Source organism: Mobula birostris, chromosome 4, assembly GCF_030028105.1.
Source record: "Mobula birostris isolate sMobBir1 chromosome 4, sMobBir1.hap1, whole genome shotgun sequence".
Taxonomy (NCBI): Eukaryota; Metazoa; Chordata; class Chondrichthyes; order Myliobatiformes; family Myliobatidae; genus Mobula; species Mobula birostris.
The window spans coordinates 19,942,732-19,970,040 of record NC_092373.1 but is presented as its reverse complement, the minus strand read 5'-3'; the positions used below and the strand labels follow the sequence as shown (position 1 = coordinate 19,970,040).

Here is a 27,309-nt window from a genome sequence, read left to right as displayed (position 1 = left end):
CTTAATCTATGTGTATTCTTGTCACACCTGTATTATCATGTATTGCATTGTACTGCTGCTGCAAAGTTAACAAATTTCATGACATATGCCAGTGATATTAAACTTGATTCTGAAGAGGGAAAACACCAGACTGAATAGCATTGGCATTGAGACTCTGCTCTGTTTGAGACGGGGTAGGGCTCAGACGTGTCACCGTTGTCTGGAGCTCAAGCTTACATGCCATTGTGGAATTGCTGCACCATGGCGATAACTTTCCTTGGACCATGATGTTCTGCAGACCCTCTCTGCTAACAGTGTCAAAGATCTTAGATCAACATACCAGGAGAACAGGTCAGCATTTTGTTCCTGACTCTTCTCTTGCAGCTGCCTTGTCCCAAACTCCGCTTGAATATAGTACCACACTCCTTCTGGAATCCACACTGGCTCTCTGGTAAGAAATTTGGCAAAGATCTTGCCTTCAATAGTCAGCAAAGATAATCCCTGATAGTTGTTGCAGGACTGTCGGTTTGCCTTTTAGCTGACAGTCCAAAGATGGGTGATGAGTGCACCTTTAAATTCCCATGGAATTGTCTCTTGCTGCCACATAAGTTGGAAGAGCTGATGGAGCTTTTCTGTTAGCATTGTATGACATTCTGTGTAGACCTCAACGATATTGCATCTGGTCCAGGTACTTTGCTGTTAGAGAGCCAATGTTCTGCTTCCTGGGTCTCAACTAAGGTTAGTGGAGCATCCAGTGCTTCACTGACAGATACTTGGGACAGGTGATCGATGGCTTCATCATTTATAGTCGAAGGACGATTCAGAAGTGTTCAGCCCACCTATAAAGAATTTTCTTTGTCCATGATCATTGTGTTCTCATCAGCACTAAGGAGGATGCTGATGATGTGGAGCCATGGACAATTTTTAGTGCAGCGTAGAAGTTCTTTAAATTGTGCCTATCTGCATACATACATGTGTATACCCATGGCAGACTTGGTGACCTCTGCAGTTTGGAAAGGGCAAATGGTGTTTCAAAATTAGTTTTGAAGGTCTTTTCCCAGGATCTTGCATCCTGATTTGTATTAAATTTCTCAACAAAGAAACAACAAAGAAACAACAAACAGGAGGAGGCACATAACTCTTTGAATTGCTTCACTAGTTGGAAAGGTTCATGGCTGACTGACCATCTTCACCATACATCTCTATTACTCTTCAGTGTTTAAAAAAATTCTGACCAGCCACAACCCTGGTAGAATTGCAAACACTTACAACTCTACACAGAAAGAAATGTTTTCTCATCTCATTCTTAACCAAGCAGTTCCTTAATCATTTGAGTCCCTATTCTGGCCTTTTTGGCAAGAGGAAGTGGATTTTTACAATCTTCCCAGTGTTGATGGCATCAGTACTCACTGGGTACAATCTCAGCAATACCCTATTTATTTTAAACTTTCCAATTGTACTTCATCTGCCACTTGCTAACCCTGTCACTTGCTACTTACCTCCTCCCACCACTGTACAGTACTAATATTAATCCAAGTGCAGCTCTATTTATCTGACTCACCAAGAACAACTGATGTTAAAAGACACATTCAAATTTAGCCATCTCAACAGAATAGCAGTCTCCTCTGTCAATCCAGAATGTATAATTGTTTCCTATAAAGCTCTGAACCATGCACATTTCACTGACCTCATTTCCTGCCAAGATTTTGTTTCAAATCCCAAACTCTCAGCAGAACCACTTTCCTGGTTCTGCCAATGTTGCTGATTCCCATGTGAACCATGCCTACTGGTTCCTCTCCTCCCATTCATTGTTTCTCTCTAGCCTTGAGCAGCTGTTCTGAACACTGCCATGAGGCAGACAACACAAGCTTTGGGAAGTATCATGTTTATGCAGGATAATGTATGATTACAGATGGTCAAAATAAGAGTATAAGAGCAAAGAGGTCCTTCTGCAGCTGTACAGGGCCCTGGTGAGACCACACTTGGAGTATTGTGTGCAGTTTTGGTCTCCAAATTTGAGGAAGGACATTCTTGCTATTGAGGGAGGGCAGCGTAGGTTCACAAGGTTAATTCCTGGGATGGTGGGACTGTTTTATGTCGAAAGATTGGAGCGACTGGGCTTGTATACTCTGGAATTTAGAAGGCTGAGAGGGGATCTTATTGAAACATATAAGATTATTAAGGGATTGGACACGCTGCAGGCAGGAAGCATGTTCCCGCTGATGGGTGAGTCCAGAACCAGAGGCCACAGTTTAAGAATTAGGGGTAGGCCATTTAGAACGGAGTTGATGAAAGACTTTTTCACCCAGAGAGTGGTGGATATATGGAATGCTCTGCCCCAGAAGGCTGTGGAGGCCAAGTTTCTGGATGCTTTCAAAAAAGAGATGGATAGAGCTCTTAAAGATAGTGGAATCAAAGGTTATGGGGATAAGGCAGGAACTGGATACTGATAGTGGATGATCAGCCATGATCACAGGGAATGGTGGTGCTGGCTTGAAGGGCTGAATGGCCTACTCCTGCACCTATTGTCTATTGTCTAAAATGTTTGTATTACTGAATTTTATATGTTAATTATTTAAAATACTGATTGATTGGTTGTCCATCATATCCAATGATAACAACCACAAAGAAACTACGCGGGGGAGTTTTTAAAGTGATAAGGTTGTTGCACTGGGGAGTTCCACTCTCTTAACCTCTGAAGTCTGGGTCCAGTGGTATGAGTAGTCATCACAACGGGGGTTGCGATGGATGATCATGACTTCTGTACCTTGTCAAGCCCTTTACTCTCCTAGAAGAATACAGGACCTGCTTCCTGATTGTTGGATCACACTGATCTCATCTGTCCTGTCTGTTGGAGCTGACTTCACATACTAGGACAGGCATGTTCCTGTCTCACTAGTGTATGAGACCCATCAGCTACCCGTACCTGGTTTTGCCTGCCTGTCGAACCAGGTGGTGGCTGCTGTCATGTGCAAACACATACTTGGCGCCACAGGTGAGAGCTGAGTGAACATTGGGGTCCACAGGATGAGTGAGCTGCTCTAGAATGGACATAAGCCCCTTCACCAGAGGTCTACCCCTCCTTGGACACCCCATACACCCCATTTTAAAAAATGCTAATCTAATCCAAATTAAAGCCATGAAATTTCTCATGGAGAATTTATCCCATTTGTGATGCACTATTTAGAGAAGGGCATTTTATTTTGGATATGGCAGCTCAGCTGCAATTGTAGGATTGTAGGAAACAATGTGATAGTCAAAGAAAAGTACAGCACAGAAACAGGCCTATTGGCCCATCTAGTCAGTGCTGTACCTATCAGGTCCTCAAGTCCTGGCAACATCCTTGTAGGTTTTCTCTTCACTCTTTCAATCTTATTGACGTCATTCCTGTGGGTAGGTGAACAAAACTGTACACAATACGCCAAATTGGGACTTGCCAATGTCTTATACAACTTCACCATAAAATCCTAATCTCTGTATTCCCTGTCTATCCAGATACTCTGATTTATGAAAGCCAATGTGCCAAAAGCTTTCTTTATGACCCTGTCAACCTGTGACACCACTTTCAATGAACTATAGACCGGTGTTCCCAGATCCGTTTGTTCCACCACACTCCACAGTGCCCTACTGTTCACTGTGTAAGTTGGTCCTTCTGATGTGCAACACCTCACACTTGTCTACTTTAAGTTCCATCTGTCATTTTTCAGCCCATTTTTCCAGCTGGTCCAGATCCCACTTCAAGCTCTGTTAGTCTTCTTTGCTGTCCACTGCACCCCCAATCTTGGCATCATCTGCAAATTTGCTGATCCAGTTAACTATGTTATTATCCAGATCATTGATATAGATGACAAACAACAAAGGATACAGGCACCGATCCCTGCAGCACTCCACTAGTAACAGGCCTCTAGTCAGCGAGGCAACCATCTACCACCACTCTCTGGCTTCTCTCACAAAGCCAAAATCTCATCCAATTTGCTACTTTAGGTCCATGCAGGACCTTGTCAAATGCCTTGCTAGAGTCTATTTAGACAACATTCCCTGCATTGCTTTCATCAACTTTCCTGGTAATATCCTCAAACTTGAAAAGATTGGTTGGGTATGACTGATCACATACAAAGCCATGCTGACTATCTCTCATCAATCCCTGTTTATCCAAATACTCATATATTCAGTCCCTTAGAATATATTCCAATAACTTTCCCACTACTGACGCCAGGCTCACTGGCCTGTAATTTCCTGGTTTATTTTTAGAGACTTTCTTAAACAGTGGAACAACATTAGCTCATCTCTAATCCTTCAATACCTTCTGTCACTAAGGATGATTTAAATCTTTTTTTTCCTCTCCAGGCCTGCTAAAGATTCTCAGTCTGAAATGCCGACTGTACCCTTTTCTATAGATGCTGCCTGGCCTGCTGAGTTTCTCCAGCATTTTGTGTGTGTTGCTTGGATATCTAGCATCTGCAGGTTTTCTCTTGTTTTAAATATCTTTGTTAGGACCCCTGCAATTTCTGCATTTGCCTCGCATAGACTTTGAGGGAACACCTCGTCAGGCCCTGAGGATTTATCCACTCTAATTTGCCTCGAGACAGTAAACGCTTCCTCCTCTAATCTATGTAGGGTCCATGACCTCACTTCTATAGACCCTGTGTCAGTCTGCTGAGTTAATACAGATGCAGAAATTCCATTTAAGAGCCATCTCTTTTGGCTCCCAACATAGATTACCATTTTTATCTTCCAGAGGACCAATCTTGTCCTTTGGAATCCTTTTACTCTGTAGAATCCCTTGAGATTCGCCTTCACCTTGACTGCTAGGGCAATCTGATGCCGCCTTTAAGCCCTCCTGATTTCTTTCAATAAGTGTTTTCTTGCATTTATTTTCCATAGATACCTCATTTGTTCCTACCTACGTATACCTGCTAGATGAGTTTTAGGACTATAGGATCACAGACAGGTAATCGCAAGCCTGACAGCTCATTAGAAACATGACTTTTACTTCTGTACCATACACCACAGAGAAGATTGGACAACATGCATGTAGACTGCCATGTTTAGTGACATTGCGTTCAAGAAAGGCTTGAAATTGCTGCGCTGTCATCATCTGATTCCACATGAGTAAGTTGTAAAGTCACTGCTTAATGCTCGGTTAAAACAGAAAAGTTCCTGTTTCAAACAGGGCACATAAGTTTGTCAGTGTCATTAAATCCTTCAATAATAGCATTCAACCATGCATCATCAAAACACAAACTGGCCCTGAACTCCTCTATGGTGACTTGTTCTTTATTGAGGAGTTCCTGTTCAATTTCCTAAATCTCTGCCAATTCACTTATATTTTCCAGTGTTTTCAACACCACCTTCCACGGTGATGGTAAATATGTGTCCAGTGCTATTCATTATTCTTCCATCACTTCCTGCACAAGACGGGTCTCTTTGAGGTTGCAGCCTGAGTTATTTTGCATGTGCCCATACCTTTCCAACAGCTTTGCTCAGCTGTTCATCAGTCATGCAACACCTGTAGGTTTCTTTCCATGGGGCAGCGCCACCTTCGTACCAAGCTCTGTACCAGGATGCCACCTCCATCTCTCCTCCCTCTGCTGATTTGCAGCTTTTGTTTCTTGTAATGTATTGGCAGAGGTTTGACTTTCCTTAACTGGGAAATGTTGAATATTTTACTCAGCTGTAGAGGGAGCAGCAGTTAGTGCGCCGGGTTGGGCTTAACCTGTCTGGTGGCTTGCATTTACTTCCAGCCAGATGCCAGTGGCTACAATTTTTTTTTGGCAAGGCACGTCCAAGTTGCTATGGCAATTCCACAGCAGTCTGCAAATACTGTAGTGAAATCCATGGCCCCTGCCCCCAGGCCATCTAGATGGCCTTCTGAAAGCTTGTCATGTTGAATGTTTCTCTTGTGCTTCATGTCTCCATGACAACCCCATCTTATTAGAAACAATTGAAATTTTAAATTCTGGAAAAGATGTGGATTGAAGAACCTGTATTAAAATTGTTTTAATTAAAAATAAAGAATGAGCGACACGTACTTTTTGAATGAGGCTGCAGAATTCCTATTTGAATAAAATTTTAAACCAGAACAGATTAGAAAACAGTGGGTATACACAGCAGGTCGGGCAGCATCTGTGGAAAGATTTTGGGCCCCATATTTAAGAAAGGATGTGCTGACATTGGAGTGGGGCCAGAAGTTGTTCACGAGAATGATCCTGGGAGTGAAAGTGTTCACATATGCGCGGCATCTTATGATCTACTCTGTACTAGCGTTTCCAGGCATCAACATGATCTAGTTCAATTTTCTTATCTTTCTTCACAACTTGGGGGGGGGGGGGGAATCATTTGATTTTAAGATGCATGGGAAAAGAAAACTAATTCTATAAGACCACAAGATATGGGAGAAGAATTAAAGCTTTTGGCCCATTGAGTCTGCTCTGCCTTTCCACCATGGCTGAATTATTATCCCTCTCAAATCTTGACCCATTCTCCCCATAACCTTTGACTAAGAGCCTAGCAACCTTCACTTTAAGTTTTCCCAATGACTTGGCCTTCACAGGCATCCACAAGCAATGAATTCCACAGATTCATCACCTCTGTCGAATGAAATTCCTCATCTCTGCTTAAAGGGGCATTCTTTTATTGAGGCTGTGCTCTCTAGTCCTAGACTTTTCCCATGGTTACTCTATCCATGGGTTTCAATATTCAGTGGGTTTCATCTGAGATTCCCCTCCCATGCTTCTCAACTTCTAGTACAAGCCCAGCGCCATCAAATGCTCTGTTTGCAGTACTGTGCAAAAGTCTTGGGCACATACTGTATATAGCTAGAGTGCCTAAGACCTTTGCACAGTACTGTATTTGTCAATGTGGAGTGGAGAGCGAGTTTGTAAATCTGGTGCGAGCAAGGGATGTTGGGAATGGCAAGGGTAGAGTGCCATGGGAGGGGTGTGGCCTGGGGTGGTGCAGGTGCAGACACACCCAGCTCTGAGACACCAGGCAAGGTCAATTGATTTCTAACAACTGGTTTGTTGAATGACTCTGGTGCTTCCTGCTCCCTCCCCTTACACTTCCCCTTTGCCCAACCATGATTTCCCTCTCCTTGCACCCTTCCCACTCTCAGTCCACAATAGAGACCCATATCGGAATCAGGTTTATCATCACTCACATATGCCATGAAATTTGTTTTTTTTTTTCCTTTGTGGCAGCAGTACAGTGCAATACATAAAATCGCTACAGTACTGTGCAAAAGTCTTAAGCTCCCCAGCTATATATAAGTGTGGTAAGACTTTTGCACAGTACTGTATGTTAACTGTCAGAGTAATTCATTACAATGGTGTGTTAAGGCAATAGAATAACAGTGCATAATAAAATGTTACAGTACAGAGAACGTGCAGATAGACAAGATGAAAAGTCACAACAAGGTAAATCGAGGTTAAAAGTCAATCTTGGTATACCAGAGAAATAATTAATATTTTGACACCAGTCTTGAGCCTAGTGGCCCTTACTTTCAGGCTTTTGTATCTTCTGCTTAACAGGAGGTGGGAGGAGGGAAATGTCTGGGGTGGGTGGGATCTGCGTCACTGAGGCAGTGAAAAGTGTCGGCAGCCATGGAGGGGAGGCTGGTTTGTGTGACATGCTGAGCTGTGTCTACAACGCTGCATTTTCTTGCAGTTATGGGCAGCGCAATTGCATCTACAGTGCATTGATTTTTTTTTTAAACGGTGAGAGTCCGAGGGGAGATGCTGGATTTCTTTTGCATCCTGAGGAATTAGAGGCTCTAGTGAGTTTTCCTGGCCGTGGCATCAGTGTGGCTGAACCATGATGAGCTATTGATGTTCAGTCCTTGGAACTTGAAACTCTCAACCCACTTGACCTCAGCACTGCTGATGTAAACAGGAGCATGTGCACCACTTTCCTTCCTGAAATCTATGACCAGCTGTCTTGTCTTGTGACCTTGAGGGAAAGGTTGTTGTCATAACACCATTCTACTAGGCTTTCTACCTCCCTCCTGTACTCCAGCTTATTGTTATTTGGGATGCGGCCCACTGTGGTAGCATCATGCTTCTTAAACTTCACTTCCTTGTTGCTTTTGCATGTTGTTTTTGCAAGTTTTTATTTTCAGACTGAATGTGCTCTTGAGAGCAAGAGGCCGTGAAAGTAATTTAGTCCCATAAAGTGGAACTGCTGTGGGAGAAAGCCGAGACTATTTCATTTCCTTATGATATTTCTTTTGGCAATCAAACTGTCACTTACTCATTTAGTATTATTTTAAATTATGTGGAGGCAAAAGTAAATGAGGATTAACAATGAACTCCTAATTCTCTAAGTATTTAAACTTCAGTGAGATCTACATAACAAAGACTTTCATTTACGAAATGTCTTTTACAAACTCTGTATGATTCAAAGCACGTTACAGTAATGTACTTAAGAAATGTAAGCTCTTTTTATATTGCAGAAAAGGTGGCATGCAGCCAATTGCAGTAAATAGCAACGTGTTGACCTGGCGAACAGCAGTGACTAGAAAACTTGTTTTATTGGTTGGAGGTTAAATCTTGGCCAGGTCACTCGGGAATTTTGTCCTCTACTCTTCAGAGGAAAAATCAATGATACTATTATATCCAACATGCAGGATATACAGGGCCTCAGTTTAATACTTTATCCAAACAACTGAAATTCTGCCACTGCAACATCCATTATAGGTTGTCCTAACTTGAAGGAAAGAATATCAAGTTCCTTTCTCAGAATGATTGAATTTTACTTCTGCTGAACATTGAAAATTACTGAATCAAATGATACGAATGACTGAATTGGCCAGAGGCTTCAGGCACAGTTTATCTTTGTTTGTCCTCTAGCACAGGACTATCAAAGAAACAGTACAGTGTCTTGTTTGGGCCTAGTCATACAGATGTTTTCAGTCGTGGTTAACTAAGTACTTTGCTATCTGTATGTATGGCTGTTCTGATGTGTCAGAGTGGCAGGGTAGTGAAGCGGTTAGCATTACACTTTACAGTGCCAGCTGTAAGATTGGGGTGCATTCCTGCCACTGTCTGCAGGGAGTCTGTACATTCTCTCCATGACTGTGCAAGTTTCCTCCCCACATTTTCAAGACGTACAGGTGTGTGTTAGTGAGTTGTGGGCATGCTTTGTTGGCACCAGAAGCATGGTGACACATGTGCGGTTCCCCCAGCACATCTTGGACTGGGTTGGTTGTTGACACAAACAACACATTTTGTTATATGCTTCGATGTACATGTGAGAAATAAAGCTAATCTTGAATGTAAACAATGGATTATTCAAAATAGTAATTAGAATTCAATGAAATCACCTTATTACCTGTCCCTAATAGGCATCAAGTATCATAGGAAAGGTGGATAACAGTGCTGAAGGTGAGGTAGCTGGTTTACAAACAGAGGCAATGTGCAGTGAGGAGAGGCTATTGATAGGGGGAGCTCGCAGTTAACAGGGTGAGCTGCAAATGTCAAAGGCGGACAAAATCGAAAAGGGTGAATACAGGACTGAAGGTGTTATATTTGTGTGCAGTATACGGAGTAAGGTAGATGAAATTGCAGCACTGATGCAGATTGGCAGGTATGATGTTGTAGGCATCACTGGATCACAGCTGAAAGAAGATTATAGCTGGGAGTGTAATGTCCAAGGATACAGATTGTATAGAAAGGACAGGCAGGAAGGCAGAAGGGACCTATTGGTAATAAATGAAATTAACTCATTAGAAAAAGGTGACATAGGGTCAGAAGGTGTTGAATCATAGTGGATAGAGCTAACGAACTGCAAAAGTAACAAAAGACACTGATGGGAGTTCTGTGCTGATCTCCAAACAGTAGTAAAGATGCATCCTACAAATTACAATGGGATGTAGAAAATGCGTGCCAAAAGGATGATGTTGCAATAGTCATGGGGGACTTCAACGTGTAGGTAGATTGGGAAAATCCGGTTGGTACTGGATCCCAGGAGGGGGAATTTCCAGAATGCCTACAAGATGGCTTTTTAGAGCAGCTCGTAGTTGAGCCCACTAGGGGATCAGCTTTTCTGGATTAGGTGTTGTGCAATGAATCAGCATTGATTAGAGAGCTTAAGGTAAAAGAACCCTTAGGGGAAAGTGGTTATAATATGACTGAATTCACCCTGAAATTTGAGAAGGAGTAGCCAAAGTCAGATGTATCTATTACAATGGAGTAAAGGGAATTAGAGGCATGAGGGGAGTTGGCCAGAATTAATTAGAAAAGAACACTGGCAGGGATGACAACAGAGCAGCAATGGCTGGAATTTCGGGAACCAATTGGGAAGGTACAGGATATATACATCCCAAAGAGGAAGAAGTATTCTAAAGGAAATAAGACACAGTGGTGGCTAACAAAAGAAGTCAAAGCCAGCTTAAAAGCCAAAGAGTGTGCATATAATAATGCAAAAATTAGTGGGAAGTAAGAAGATTGGAAGCTTTTAAAAACCAATAGAACCAAATAAAAAGAAAACGTCATTAAGAAGGTAAAGATGGACTATGAAAATAAGCTAGCCAATAACATTAAAAAAATACCAAAAGTTTCTTCAGATACTAAAGTGTAAAAGAGGCAAAAGTGGATATTGGACCACTGGAAAATAATGCTGAAGAGTTGATAATGGAGGACAAGGGAATGGCAGATGAACTGAATAAGTATTTTTCACTGGAAGACACTAGCAGTATGGTGGAAGTTCCAGGTGTCAGGTCATGAAGTGTGTGAAGTTACCATAAATAGAGAAGGTTCTTGGGAAACTGAGAGGTCTGAAGATAGATAAGTCACCTGGACCAGATGGTGTACACCACACAATTCTGAAAGAGGTGGCTGAAGGGATCGTGGAGGCATTAGTAATCACTAGATTCTGGAATGGTTCAGGAAGACTGGAAAATTGCAAATGCACTCCACTCTTAAAGAAGGGAGAGAGGCAGAAGAAAAGAAACAATAGGCCAGTTAGTCTGACCTCAGTCATTGGGAAGATGTTGGAGTTGATTATTAAGGATGAAGTCTCGGGACACTCGGAGGCACATAGACAATAAGCCGTAGTCAGCATTGTTTCCTCAAGGGAAAATCTTGCCTTATAAATCTGTTGGAATTCTTTGAAGAAGTAACAAGCAGTATAGAAAAAGGAAAATCCAAGTATAGAGTTCATCCTTGGAACAGCTGCAGTCCTCCAACTGGAGGTACTCTAATACTGTTGGAGGGAATTCCAGAGTTAAAACCCCCTAACAAAGAGGCAGTGCCGATCTCTTTCCCAGGTTGGGTAATGAGTGGGTTAACTTGCAGGTGTTCCTGTTCATGTGACCCTTGTTCTCGCAAGCAGAGATTATGGTCTTGTGAGGTGCTGTTGGTGTGTGTAGATGAATAATGGTAATGTATTTTGAGGATGACGTGCTGCAGATGGGATTAAGGGAATTAGTTTAGGGTGATGGGGTTGTCATTCAAATGGGATGTATTGGCCTGACTGACGTTGAAATTCTTGAACATTGTTGAAGTTTCAGTCAGAATATTTTTTTTTAAATCATTGTCCTGCAGGACATGACATTTGTTGTGCAGCAGTACAGTGCAAAGACATTAAAACTATTATAAATCACAAAATAAGCAGTGCACAAATAAGGAATGAAGAAGGGTTCATGAACTGTTCAAAAATCTGATGGAGGGGAAGAAACTATTCCTGCATTATCTGCAGGCTCCTCTATCTCCTCCCTGATGATAGTAATGAGAAGAGGCACCACTTCTTGAAGATGTCCTCTGAATCCACGTCTCGCAAACTCTTCCAACAAACTTCCTGTGAGAGTGACACTAATCCTCAAAACTAATGAAGATCTTTTCAATTTATGGTGACTGGTGAGCTTTAGGAGTCAAGTTGAGGTGTACAGCTAACACTTCTGTTTGTGCATGGCCAGAGACGCAGCTCCAAGCCAATAAAGACCTTGGATGTTACAGAAACACAGAAAACCTACAGCACAATACAGGCCCTTCGGCCCACCAAGCTGTGCCGAATATGTCCTTACCTTAGAAATTACCTAGGGTTACCCCTAGCCCTCTATTTTTCTGAACTCCATGTAGCTGTCCAGGAGTCTCTTAAAAGACCCTATCGTATCCGCCTCCACCACCATCGCCAGCAACCCATTCCACGCACTTACGACTCTCTGCGTTTTAAAAAGAATTTACCCCTGACATGTCCTCTGCACCTACTTCCAAGCAACTTAAAACTGTGCCCTCTCATGCTAGCCATTTCAGCCCTGGGAAAAAGCCTCTGACTATCCACATGATCAATGCCTCTCGTCATCTTAGACACCTCTATCAGGTCACCTCTCATTCTCTGTCGCTTCAAGGAAAAAAGGCCTCATAAGGCATTCTTCCCAATCCAGGCAACATCCTTGTAAATCTCCTCTGCACCCTTTCTATGGTTTCCACATCTCTTCCTATAGTGATGCAACCAGAACTGAGCACAATACTCCAAGTGGGGCCTGACCAGGGTCCTATAATGCTGCAATGTTACCTCTCGGCTCCTAAACTCAATCCCATGATTGATGAAGGCCAGTGCACCGTATGCTTTCTTAACCACAGAGTCAACCTGCACAGCAGCTTTGAGTGTCCTGTGGACTCGGACCCCAAGATCCCTCTTATCTTCTGCACTGCCAAGGGTCTTACCATTAATACTATATTCTGTCATCATATTTGACCTACCAAGATGAACCACCTCACACTTATCTGGGTTGAACTCCATCTGTCACTCCTCAGTCCAGTTTTGCATCATATCAATGTCCCACTGTAACCCCTGACAGCCCTCCACACTATCCACAACACCTCCAACCTTTGTGTCATCAATATATTTACTAACCCATCCCTCCACTTCTTCATCCAGATCATTTATAAAAATCACGAAGAGCAGGGGTCCCAGAACAGATCCCTGAGGCACACCACTGGTGACTGACCTCCATGCAGAAAATTTCCCGTCTACAATCACTCTTTGCCTTCTGTGGGCAAGCCAGTTCTGGATCCACAAAGCAATGTCCCCTTGGATCCCATGCCTCCTTACTTTCTCAATAAGCCTTGCATGGGGTACCTTGTCAAATGCCTTGCTGAAATCCATATACGCTACATCTACTGCTCTATCTTCATCAATGTGTTTAGTCACATCCTCAAAAAATTTATTTAGGCATGTAGGGCATGACCTGCCTTTAACAAAGCCATGCTGAATATTCCTAATCATATTATGCCTCTCCAAATGTTCATAAGTCTTGCCTCTTAAGATCTTCTTCATCAACTTACCGACTACTGAAGTAAGACTCACTGGTCTATAACTTCCTGGGCTATCTCTACTCCTTTTTTGAATAAAGGAACAACATCCACAACCCTCCAATCCTCCAGAAACCTCTCCCATCCCCATTGATGATGCAAAGATCATTGCTGGATGCTCAGCAATCTCCGCCCCCCCCCCCACCTCCCACAGTAGCCTGTGGTACATCTCGTCGGGTCCTAGTGACTTATCCAACTTGATTTCCAAAAGCTCCAGCATATCCTCTTTCTTAGTATCTTCATGCAGGAGTTTAGAAGAATGAGGGGGTACCTCATTGAAACCTATTGAATATTCAAAGGCCAGGACAGAGTGGATGAGGAGAAGATGTTCCCTATGGTGGGTGAATCTTGGACCATAGGGTACAGACTCAGAACAGAGAGATGTCCATTTAGAACAGAGATGAGAAGGAAGTTCTTTAGCCGGAGAATGGTGAATCTATGGGCTATATTGCCACAATCAGCTGTGGAAGCCAAGTCGGTGAGTATATTTAAAGCATTGGTTGATAGGTTGTTGGTTTGTCAGGATGTCAAAGGTTACAGGGAGAAGGGAGGAGAATGGGTTGAGAGCGATGATAAATCAGCGATGATAAATCAACCATGATGGAATGGCAGAGGAGGCTCAATGGGCCGAGTGGACTAATTCTGCTTCTATGCCTTATGGTCTTGTGTATACTGAAAGGTGCCAGGAAAATGGCAAGTAACATCATGAAGGATGTCACCCACCCTGCTCATGGACTGCTTGTTCCATTCCGATCAGGGAGGAAGTTGCGTAGCATTCATGCCAGGACCACCAGACTCAAAACAGTTGCTGCCCCCAAACAGTAAGACTGATCAACCAACACCTTCACCCACTAACCTAGCCCTCCATAACCCCATCCACCACTACTTACAATTTCCTGTCGGAGTCACCTTATGTGCAGCAACTCCTGTTGATAAAGTTTCAAGGGAATTGGGGGATTCTCAGATTCCTGTAAATAATGGGTTAAGGTTGAGTACAGACTGTGTCTGTGTATTCTGGTTTGTGAATGGCTATTTAAAAACATAAACACGAGGAATTCTGCGGATGCTGGAAATTCAAGCAACACACATCAAAGTTGCTGGTGAACGCAACAGGCCAGGCAGCATCTCTAGGAAGAGGTACAGTCGACGTTTCGGGCCGAGACCCTTCGTCAGGACTAACTGAAGGAAGAGCTAGTAAGAGATTTGAAAGTGGGAGGGAGAGGGGGAGATCCAAAATGATAGGAGAAGACAGGAGGGGGAGGGATGGAGCCAAGAGCTGGACAGTTGATTGGCAAAAGGGATATGAGAGGATCATGGGACAGGAGGCCCAGGGAGAAAGAAAAGGAGGAGAGGGGGAAAACCCAGAGGATGGGCAAGGGGTATAGTCAGAGGGACAGAGGGAGAAAAAGGAGAGAGAGAGAGAGAAAGAATGTGTGTATATAAATAACGGATGGAGTACGAGGGGGAGGTGGGGCATTAGCGGAAGTTAGAGAAGTCAATGTTCATGCCATCAGGTTGGAGGCTACCCAGACGGAATATAAGGTGTTGTTCCTCCAACCTGAGTGTGGCTTCATCGTTACAGTAGAGGAGGCCGTGGATAGACATATCAGAATGGGAATTGGATGTGGAATTAAAATGTGTGGCTACTGGGACATCCTGCTTTCTCTGGCGGACAGAGCGTAGGTGTTCAGCAAAATGATCTCCCAGTCTGTGTCGGGTCTCGCCAATATATAAAAGGCCACATCGGGAGCACCGGACGCAGTATATCACCCCAGCCGACTCACGGGTGAAGTGTTGCCTCACCTGGAAGGACTGTCTGGGGCCCTGAATGGTGGTAAGGGAGGAAGTGTAAGGGCATGTGTAGCACTTGTTACGCTTACAAGGATAAGTGCTAGGAGGGAGATCAGTGCGGAGGGATGGGGGGACGAATGGACAAGGGGGTCACGTAGGGAACGATCCCTGCGGAAAGCAGAGGGGGGGAGGGAAAGATGTGCCTAGTGGTGGGATCCCGCTGGAGGTGGCAGAAGTTACGGAGAATAATATGTTGGACCTGGAGGCTGGTGGGGTGGTAGGTGAGGACCAGGGAAACCCTATTCCTAGTGGGGTGATGGGAGGATGGAGTGAGAGCAGATGTGCGTGAAATGGGGGAGATGCGTTTGAGAGCAGGTTGATGGTGGAGGAAGGGAAGCCCCTTTCTTTAAAAAAGGAGGACATCTCCCTTGTCCTGGAATGAAAAGCCTCATCCTGAGAGCAGATGCAGCGGAGACAGAGGAATTGCGAGAAGGGGATGGCATTTTTGCGAGAGACAGGGTGAGAGGAGGAGTAGTCCAGATAGCTGTGAGAGTCAGTAGGCTTATAGTTGACTTCATTAACTTTGCCTCCAACTTTCACCCTGCCCTCAAGTTTACCTGGTCCATTTCCGACACCTCCCTCCCCTTTCTATAACTTTCTGTCTCTGGAGACAGCTTATCTACTGATGTCTACTATAAGCCTACTGACTCTCACAGCTATCTGGACTATTCCTCTTCTCACCCTGTCTCTTGCAAAAATGCCATCCCCTTCTCGCAATTCCTCCGTCTCCTCTGCATCTGCTCTCAGGGTCACACCATCTCAAAGCAGTCTTTGTCTGTCTCTCTGTCTCAAAAACAAGATGTCGGTGTTAAATAATTCTGTTTAACAAGGTGTTTGTGTTGGGCACCTCTCTCTTTTCAAAAATACAGTTCATAGGGGTAATCGAGCACAGTTCATAGGAGTAATTCAGGACCCCATCACAGCACGGAATGGTAGTTTTGGGTCATCGAAGTCAATCCTATGGCCGTTGCAAATAAACAATGGAAGGGGTGTAACCCCTCACTAATTATCCGATTGGGCACTGCCTTTCTCATCTGTAGAGTAGTTTGTGGTTTCCACATTGGCCAAATTACCCAGAAACTGCAAAACCCTAGAGGTAGTAAGCCATCACGAGGGAATATTTAAAAGCTCACTTCCTTTCTCCTTCCTATCTGCTTCCATCTGCCTGTCATCCCGTACCTCAGTAGCTTTCTCCTATCACTTACCGGCCTCTGCCTCACCTCTTCTCTTAACTTCCTCCATCTTCCCGCCACACTTATAGTTCTGATGCAGGGTCTCAATGAATAATTATTTTTGTTCCAGATTCCAGCATCACAGTCTCTTGTATCTCAAGACTTTAATATGATGTGGAGAAATCTCTTAGGACTTGTCCAAGTTGTGGGTTTAAGGCAATGCATTTGTTGCTGGGTTCAGCAAGTAAATTTAACAGTTTGAGAGAAAATGATCTGTCCATGAAGTAGAACTGTCTGGTTGTTCATTCAGTACAATATTATTTTTCAAAAATATTTGCAAAATATCTGAACCATTTTAGTGAACTGGCCATCCTAATTTCTTTTGAAAGATAATTAAACCCAGTTAATTTAGAAATGATCTGAACGCATGATGCAACATGGCTACAGGGTAGTGGTTAACAATACTGTCTTTTGGTGGTAATATTACCTTGTGTCGAAACAGGAGTGTGTGGGCCACGGCAGTCAAAGCTCAAACTGGGCACGGCATCTGATGATGATGATGCTGATTACCTTGTGTATTGTGTGTTGGTTATATATACCAGTGGTCCCTAACTTCTGGGCCGTGGACCGATACCGGGCCACGAAGCATGCAGGGGTGCAGCAGTAGCCCGGATGCACCCAGCACATCTTTAAGAAAAAAGCCGAAATAACAAGCTAATTAATTAGGTGCCACCTGACACGTAAATGTCGGCCCGGATCAGAGGCGATTGCTGATTGCGTAGAGCAAGTTAAATTGCCAACGGTTCTGCCTACTGCTGCACCCCTGCATGCTTTGCGGCCCGGTATCAGTCCGTGGCCCAGAAGTTGGGGACTGCTGATATATACTACGTTGTGCACCTTAGTTTGGAAGAACATTGTTTTGTTTGGTGGTATATATGTATATGGTTGAATGACAGTAAACTTGAGCTTGTTGCCAATGTTATTGCTTTTGAGTAATCTTCATCTCTTTAGTGCAGTCACAATCAATCTTGCACTATTAAACCTTCACTGCTTAATGTGGATGGAGAACAACTGCCAGTCTTACTAATGCCTTATTCCAGTACTTTGTATTCATTTTGCTCACTGCAGGTTACTTACTGCCTAGTACACTGGTGGTATTTAGGGCAGCAATCAAGGTCCTCCTTCTCTGACAGTGTTTAGAACTTCCTTCATGTCAGTAGCTTCCTTTCTGTTTTCACTACTGTCATGCAAGTCGCGGGTGGAGACTCAGAAATACCGTGGCACTCAGATGAAGAAGGATTCTTCATTGCTGTTTCTGTAACAATTTTGTTTTACCAGTGAGTGTTGTTAGCCAGAGCTGAACCCCCAAACCTGGAGGACTGGTGGACCACACTTAGTCTGGCCTCTACCCTTTGACCTACCAAGAGCCAAAGCATTACTCCAGCCAGCATTGCTGTTGGGTCATTGAGGAGTGCAAGCTTCCAAACTGTGACAAGGTTGTGGTCCTCTTGGAGGCACTGCAGGTTAAAACACAAACCTGAATTCCCTATTTCAGATTTATTCACTGAGCCTTTATTGCTACTTTGCAGCAATGCTGCTTTTTTTTTCTTAATCCTGTTCACATACAGCCTCTTTCCATTCAACCATAGTTCTGATTTAGTGCCACTTTACTGCTTTCTTTTTTTTAAAGCTTGGATGTCAATTTCTTTTGGATGTGATGTAATTAAACTTTGAAATATATTATTGTTCACTTGACTGTTCCTTATATCACTACTTTGTCATCAGTCTCTTTATTTCCCTTTCATTCTAGCTGGACTCCCACAATGTAATCCTGTGACGCACTACTTTGTTCATTCCACTGTGCAGTAATAAATTCTTGTCCATGTATCGATGACTGCTAGAGATATGAAAAGATTAGCTTTATTTATCACTTGTACATCAGAATATACAATGAAATGTGTCACTTGCATTAAATCAAATAAGCGAGGATTGTGCTGGGCAGCCCATACGTGTTGACGCATTTTCGGCAGCAAAGTAGCATATGTGCAGCTCATGAACCCTAACCGTACGTCTTTGGAATGTGGGAGGAAATCCATGCGGTCACTGGGAGAATAGATAAACTCCTTATAGACAGAAGCAGGAATCAAACCCCGATCTTACGGCTGGTGCTGTAAAGCAATAAAGCAATTACACCAATCACTATGGTACTGTGCTGCCCCGATGATATGTCCAAATATAATATTTCTTATTTGTTCTTTCGTTCTCTTGAATAGGTGTGGTAACAACTTCTGAAGATGATTTTGTCGTTGGGATTATTGATTTTATCTGCCTCACAGATTCATGTGAGCTTCATGGTGTATTTTATTGCTTTGCTCCATCTGTGGCCTGTGGAAGGTGACATTCTAGCAGTAAGTATGACCCTTTTTCAAAATAAAATAAATTATAAAAAATTACTGAAATAATTCTTGCTGTATCAATTTCAGAAACGCTGTCAATCTGTATTTTTAAGGATCGAATTCCTACACAGCCTGTTAAGGTCCCTGATAACTTGCTGTATTGGCTGATTCTATTTCAGTGTCGTTGGCATCAGTGATTGAGCTGAGAAGGGAGGAATGATCAGTTTGCTCAATGAAGTTGAGTTTGGGCAATACTGCAGTGGTTTAAATTGTGGGCCTACAATCTAAGGGTTCCGGGTTTCACCAAATTAACTTGTGAATTGCATTTAGTACAATTGAGAATTTCTGATTTCGAGTATATGATCATGATGGTTGTTTATTTTAGGGGTAATCAAAATGGTGCACTTGTACTTGAAGACTTCCACTGCCATCTGAGGCACATTAAACACAGTCCCATTCCTTGTGTTAGATTTTCCACTTCAGATCGTGGTTTTTAAATATCCTTTTTCCATCAATCAAACCAAGTCTGGTAGAGGATCTTGAATTCATCAGTGAAGGGTATTTGAAGGTGAAGATCTCTGACTTGGTACAAATCTCATAGTCTGTCAGGCTGCAATAATCATTGTCACCTTGAACATTTCTGAGATTTGGACTGTCTGCAGCAGGCATCTCAAGGCACTATAAAGAGAGCACCAACACCAAACAAACTAATGCTGCTCTCTTCGCCCAGGCTTGAGTCCCAAATTTTGAGGGCCTGGTTATAGTTATGTTGTACAAGTAATGTCATTGGCATTCCTAATGCCAGACTTCTGAAATGAGCTCTCCATTTTAATTTCAATGGTGAGAACAACTACCAGGCAAATAGGAAAAGATTCAAGGATGTTCTCAAAATCTCATTGAAGAAATGCAAAATTCCTAGTGACTTGCAAGAATATTTTGCCAATGACTGCTGAAAGAGAGGTAGCATTTGGGGTGATATTCAGAGCTCTGAAGCCATGTATTACAATTCCTTGGAGACAGAGTGTCAGCCATGAGGGAGTGTTCTACCACATAAGCTGCTTGCCTTTCCATCTAGTGAGGTATCATAAGCCCCACGTGTGGAAGTGTGTGTTTCCTGCTTTAGTTTTTTTAGCCATCTCTGAATACACAAAATCTGAGTGGGTTAGTTATCCATGGTTCCAGAAGAGATTCTTTTCGTGTTGCCTGTAATCCCAGGAATAAATATATAAATGATTATCACTATTTTAAAATGTATCTTAATTAAAATGTGCATTTTGATTTTTGTTTGTTTGATCATGAAACACTTCTAGATGGAAAAATCTCATAGCACTTTCAAAGAAGAGTGGGTATATTTTCCTGCTGACTTGGGTCAATATTTATTCCTCAGTTAATGATTTTAAATGATCATTTTATCACTGCTGTTTGTGGGATCTTGCTGTATTCAGATTGACAGTCGGGTTTCCTATGCATTTGAAGAAAATAGATAATTGACTATAAAGTGTTTTGGGATGTACTGACACTTCAAAATGTTTTTTCCCCCACATTGTTACAGGGTTAATTTGCACATTTTAATATGACCAGCTTTGTGTCTAAGTATAAATACAAATTTAATTGTTGGCTTGGCTACCTGGGGTTCTAATTCTTTGGATAATTTTTTTTTCAGTATTCCATTGATAATCAAACACAGAATTTTGATGATCTCCCAGCAAGATTTGGTTACCGCCTTCCTAAAGATGGCTTAAAGGTAAAATATGGTGGATTAGTGAAGGGGTTTTGAGAAAATTGTCAATTCAGAGTAAAATCCCATCAGCTTGTTTCTTCTTCTTGTCAAGTTATAAACTCTGTCAATTGCTTGTCAAGTATCTGATTCTCCATCCTGACCTTTAGCTGTATCTTAAAATGAAAATGCGTTGTCACCTGCTGTGGTAGCTCCTTCAGCAGCTTGGTGAAATTTTGTTCTGGATTGTTTCTAAGGTATTTTCAGAATCAGATTTCATATCACTGGCGTATGTTGTGAAATTTAACCGTACGGCAGCAGTACAGTGAAATACATGATAAGTAAATATGGAGAAAAATACTGAATTACATTAAGTATACATTATATTCTGATTCTGGTAACTATATTGTGTAAAGCTGAGGTGACCAGTGAAATTGAATAGATAGGACTGATTTCTCTTGGCAGAGATGTCAAAAACCATGGGAGACAGATTTAAAGTAGTTGGTAAAAGGATTAGAGGGGAGATGAAGTAAATATTCCTCAGTGGCCTAATAGTTAATGCATGAAAGGATGGTAGAAGCAAAAACCCTCATTTCATTTCAATAGTACTTGGATATGTATTTGAGGTGTTCGCAACTCTGCAGGCCGTTTAATCCAATAAAATAGAATTAGATAAAGTAGCTCTTTAATGATTGACACAGGTAGATTAGATTAGATTATGAGGACACTCAGTCCTCATTTATTGTCATTTAGAAATGCATGTATTAAAAAATGATACAATGTTCCTCCAGAAAGATATCAAAGAAACACAGTACAAACCAAGACTAAAACTGACAAAACCACATAATTATAACATATAGTTACAACAGTGCAAAGCAATACTGTAATTTGATAAAGAGCAGACCATGGGCATGGTTTAAGAACGGTTTAAGAAAAAGTCTCAAGTCCTGATAGCCCCATCATCTCACACAAACAGTAGAAGGGCAAAACTCTCCCTGCCCCTCCAAGCGCCGCAAACTTTCCAATACATTGGAAGCACCCGACTGCAGCAGACTCTGAGTCCGTCTGAAAACTTTGAGCCTCCGACCAGCCCTCTGACACCGAGCACCATCTCTGCCGAGCGCTTCGACCCCATCCTGGCCACCGAGCAACAAGAAAAGCCGAGGACTCGGGGCCTTCCCCTCCGGAGATTCTGGACCACACAGGAGCAGCGGCAGCAAAACAGGCATTTCAGAAGTTTCACCAGATGTTCCTCCGTGCTCTCACATCTGTCTCCATCAAATCAGGATTGTGCACGGCACCCTACTTGACATAACAGATATCATTCACTGGAGTGGCTGCTGCGAGCTGCGTCACGCCGCCATCTTCTCCTCCCTTAATGTGAAAATGATCATGTTCTGTGTTGTAAATGTTCTGTGATTCTGCAGTAATATTTCCAGAGCAAAATTATGAAAAATCATTAACAAGGTTTCTCAAAATTGTTATGTTCTTTTCTGTATTCATTCTCAATTATTTAGTGGTAGTCAGTTTTTGTCTTTAATGAAAAATTGGAGCACTTGGTTTATAGACCAGAAACAGATGGAATAAATTGGCCATTTTTTAATGGGGAGACTAGAATTAATGTGATGCTACAGGAGTTGGTGTTAGGACTTCAGCTGTTCAGTTGACATTGATTTAGCTGAGGAGGTGATATCATCAAAATATAAAGTAAATTTATTATCAAAGTACACGTATGCCGATGTGCATTCCGTAGAAGGTCCAGAGAAGCAGAAAGGGAAGGCTAACTGATTAAGACCATAAATCATGGGAGTAGAATTAGGCCATTCAGACTATCTAGCCTGCTCCGCCATTCCATTGTTGCTGATTTATTATCCCTGTCAACCTCATCCTCGTGCCTTCTATCCTTTGATGCTCTTGCTAATCAAGAACCTAACAGCCTCAGTTTCAAATGTACCCAATGACTGACCTCCACAGATGTCTGTAGCAATAAATTCCACATATTCACCACCCTCTAGCTGAAGAAATTCCTCATATCTGGTCTAAATGGATGTCCTTGTATTCTGAGGCTTTGCCCTCTCGGAATGTATTAAGACATAATAGGAAAAAAAAATATAGAAAAAGAATGGGCATCTACATTGATAAAAAGATCAAGACAAGTGCAGTAGTTTGGTTTGAGAGATTGAAAGGTGTTCAGGGGGAGCCAGGTGTCCTTGTATATCAGTCATTGAAGATATACCCTCAGATAATTCAAACAAAGACAGCACATGGTATATGGATCTTTATTTTAAGAGGGCTTGTGCATGAGTAGAGTTACCTTGCTGCATTGTGTAGGATTCTGTTGAGACCTCATGTAGAATATTACACACTGTGTTCAGCCAACTCAAGAAAGGCTGTAAATTAGGATAAGGAGACTGCAATGAATGTTTAACTGATTTGGTCACTAAGATGGGAGAATTGTCTGTAGTCATGAGTTTAGAAGAATGAGTAGTTTTCTCTAAACTTAAACAGGACATAATGGAGGAAAGCCAGTAAAAGACAGTAGGTGGATTAGAATCATTCCAATTCAGTAAAATGGCTCTCCTAGCCAATAAAGTTGAAAAGGCTATCATACATTGAGTGGAAATGAATATTTCCTGCTTCCGATGGGATAATCTCAAAGATTGCTGTATTAGGTTGTAGGTCCAGACCCCAAACTTTTGATAACGTTTTAAAAAACATCTCTCCAAAAATTGTCTAGCTTTATGCAAGACCAAAACATATGAGTTAAAGTGGGCACCTCAATATTATATCTGTCACAAATAGGATTGATGTTGGAAAAAAGTCAGACATTTGATACGTCCTTTAAATATGAGCAAATCTGGCGACCTTTTATTCAATATTTTCATTTGATTTGACTTACTACTCTTCCAATTTTTTTTTTGAAGTTTTAGATTTGATCAGAAAGTCTTTCTTTTTTTTTGGTCGTATCCTCAGAATGGACTGCCCAGTCCTTTTTTTTCCTTTTCTCATATAGTGTAGTGGGGTGTGGTTTTTTTTTCTCTCATTCAAAACTTTAAGTTTTTTTTTCTCTCCATGAATTGATAAGAGGAGAATTAGCCATCTTTTTTTATTATATACTTCACATTAGCTTAATACTATGTATGATTTTGATAATGTCTATTTCACTTTTTGTTCGTATTATTGATATATATATTTGAAATAATTCTCTTTGTATATATGCTCTTTTTAAATCAATAAAAAGATTAATAGAGAAAGAAGAATGAGTAGTTACGTTAATGAAGCATACAAAATTCTTGGAGCTTGACAGGATAGGTTTACAGATGTTTCTTTTGGCTGGGATGTTCAGACCTGTTTGTCACATTCATAATTCTGACTGTTTATGACAGATGAAGGTTCATGTGGATGATCACAGGAATGAATGGTTAACTTATAAGGAACAATTGATGGCTCTGGCCTGTATTCACTGGAGTTTAGAAGAATGAGGGTGGATATTGAACAGCCTAGGTAGAGTGGACATGGAGAGAATGATTCCTATAGTGAGGGAGTTTCGGACCAGAGGACACAGCCTCAGAATAGAAGAACATACCTTTAGAACCGAGATAAGGCAGAATTTCTTTAGCTAGAGGGTGGTGAATATGTGGAATACTTTGCCACAGACTGCTATGGAGGCTAGTCATTAGATATATTTACAGCAGAGGATGATAGGTTCTTGATTAGTAAGGGTGCCAAAGGTTATGGAGAGAAGGCAGGAGAATGGGGTAGAGGGCAATATTAAATCGGCCATGATAGAATGGCAGAGTAGATTTGGTGGGCCAAATGGCCTAATTCTGCTCCTCTGGTCTTATGAGAAGACTTTTTCAACCTTGTAGGTAATGAATCTTTCCTTCTCGATGCTGGAGAGAAGAGGACAGATACACCTTTTGGATATTAAGGGAATCAAGGGATTTGAGATGGATAGAGGGAAAGGTAGCTGCAATGAAAGGTCAGCCAGAAATGTGAGAGCAGACATATGGGACAAAATGGCTGAATCCTGCTACTAAAAGCCAAAGTTGAACCAAATGACCACTTTGGAGAGAGATTAATTTTTGGTTCTGCTGTATTTTCTTCACCAGCTTTTAAAGTGACACAAGGGTTTGAATGAAAATTTGGTTCCAGTACTTAGCAGCATTTACAAGCTACTTGTGTAGCCCATCCACAGAAGCAGTTTCAGGTTTATAATGAATTAATTTTAGTTTATTGGTAGATGGTAACAACTTGATTTTATCTTGTCCCGAGTTTATCATCAAGTATCATCAAGATGAGTTTTCAAAGTAATAAATAATTGTATATTTTTAGCAAAATAAACTTGTATGTTTTCACTGCCTGAATATTGTATAAAGGAATAAAACCCTAAAAGGTTAGATAGAGATTGATTGGATTGGAAATCTTTTTCATTCTAACAGATCTTGGAGATTTTTTTCTGCTTAAAAAGTTTCAGATGTTGGGGATCAGTTGATATTTTCATATTGTGAGGTGGAATTTCAATTAGGCAGAGGATATGGAGCAAAGGTAGAGTGTCAAAAATAAACTCAGTATGATGTGATTGATTTAGGGGTCATGTTTAGGGCAAGGAATTGTCTATTCTCTGTCCCATGGAGTCATTACTACTGTTTGCTTTGTTATCCAGGCAATTATTGCAATACAGATGGTGTTGTATGGTAGAGTTTTCAATTTGACAGGGAATAATTGAATTTTTACAAATATTACAATTGATTGCTAGTTTCTGTATTTTTCTTCTGTGTGTCCTCTGCTCAGAAGGGAGTTGGCTGTGAATGCTGCTACTCGTGATGCTCAGTGGGGTGTGCTATTTTCCTTTTCGGAGGACTTTATTTCTCCTTCAGTTAACTGTTTGCAATTAAAACTGATATTGTGAACTGTGCATGGGTAATTGCATCAGCCATCTTCTGCACAGCAGTATTACTAGGCCATTCATATGAATTTTTACATTACATCAGTTATTAAATAACTACTTCTAGCAAAATTATTTTATAATGCTGAAATCATTGATTTGATTCAAGTTACTATTATTTGTAATGACTCAGATTGATGTGGAAATTTAAAATTTATATTGTAATCTAGGAAGTACTTGGGGATTGTGGTGGCAGTCACTTTATCTTTTGTCTCTGAATGGTGATGCATGATAACAGGGTGTTGCAAAAACTTAAAATGTGTTCCAGGTCTCATTATTCTTAAACTCGTTGAAAGGAAAAACATTCTTTGTTTACATTCTGCATTTAATGTGAGGGCATGGTGGATTTTTTTTTGTGTGAATGTTATGGATGTCTTGAAAGTAAGATCAGTTGGCTCTGCTAATAGAGTGAGCCCTTAGGAAAAGGAAAAGGTTCAGCTGTATTTGATTGCTAATGACACATGCAACAGCAATATGCTCTAATGAGCCAAATGATCCTAGCCACTGCAGCCACCCATGCGAGGTTCAGACGAATTTATTTTTCCAACTATGAATAATGGATGTGAGAATTTTGTATGTTTTCTTTCTATATAGGTTATTGCATGCATTAGAGAGATCCTGTCAACTGCAAGTAAATAAAAATGGTATATTTAGTTGTGCTAATCTGCATGTTAGATTGACGTGGTAGCCGCCTTTTACCTCATGTATTGTTGGAGAAAAGAATTGCTAGTTTGATTATTAGGCAACAGTCCAGTAAAAATAATTATAAAACTGATTGGACCAATAATGAGAACAGCACTGCTAATGAGCTAATTTCCAAACTATAACAAGATTTATCGTATTTCTGTGCTACTGTAGTCATTGAAAAGTTGTTAGTTGATGGGGCAGGAAGAGACTGGTGATGGCAAAGATGGTGCTAATTTTTGCACAACAGTAGCACTCCTGCCTCATTTGGAAAGTTGTGGTCAGTCCCATCCTGGAAATGTGAATGTATAATCTAGGCTGATACATCTGGAGGCAATCTTTTCTAAAGGACATTTTAAATCGTAAACACGAGGAAATCTGCAGATGTTGGAATTTCAAGCAACACACATAGAAGTTGCTGGTGAACGCAGCAGGCCAGGCAGCATCTCTAGGAAGAGGTACAGTTGACGTTTCGGGCCGAGACCCTTCATCAGGACTAACTGAAAGAAGAGCTAGTAAGAGATTTGAAAGGGAGAGGGGGAGATCCAAAATGATAGGAGAAGACAGGAGGGGGAGGGATGGAGCCAAGAGCTGGACAGCTGATTGGCAAAAGGGATATGAGAGGATCATGGGACAGGAGGCCGAGGGAGAAAGAAAAGGGGGAGGGGGGAAGCCCAGAGGATGGGCAAGGAGTATAGACAGAGAGAGAAAGAGGGACAGAGGGAGAAAAAGGAGAGAGAAAAAGAATGTGTGTGTATATAAATAAATAACAGATGGGGTATGAGGGGGAGGTGGGGCATTAGCGGAAGTTTGAGAAGTCAATGTTCATGCCATCAGGTTGGAGGCTACCCAGACGGAATATAAGGTGTTGTTCCTCCAACCTGAATGTGGCTTCATCTTTACAGTAGAGGAGGCCGTGGATAGACATTTCAGAATGAGAATGGGACGTAGAATTAAAATGTGTGGCCGCTGGGAGATCCTGCTTTCTCTGGCGGACAGAGCATAGGTGTTCAGCGAAATGATCTCCCAGTCTGCGTTGGGTCTCGCCAATATATAGAAGGCCACATTGGGAGCACCGGACGCAGTATATCACCCCAGCCGACTCACAGGTGAAGTGTCGCCTCACCTGGAAGGATTGTCTGAGGCCCTGAATGGTAGTGAGGGAGGAAGTGTAAGGGCATGTGTAGCACTTATTCCGCTTATAAGGATAAGTGCCAGGAGGGAGATCGGTGGGGAGGGATGGGGAGGACGA

General features: G+C 41.9%; 1 protein-coding gene and 1 pseudogene across 4 annotated transcripts in view; one reads left to right on the top strand and one right to left on the bottom strand.

The window, feature by feature from the left end:
* The window catches only part of rnf13 (ring finger protein 13), a 264,442-nt gene that overhangs the window by 40,641 nt on the left and 196,492 nt on the right, over positions 1-27,309 (top strand). For all 4 annotated transcript variants that reach the window (XM_072254984.1, XM_072254985.1, XM_072254986.1 and 1 more), the window contains 2 exons: positions 18,586-18,720; positions 20,372-20,452. In XM_072254984.1, coding sequence (XP_072111085.1) covers positions 18,607-18,720; positions 20,372-20,452 — 195 coding nt within the window. In that variant the 5' untranslated portion in view covers positions 18,586-18,606. The remainder of the gene's footprint in view (positions 1-18,585; positions 18,721-20,371; positions 20,453-27,309) is intronic.
* LOC140195859 (RPA-interacting protein A-like) lies at positions 4,913-5,556 on the bottom strand (annotated as a pseudogene).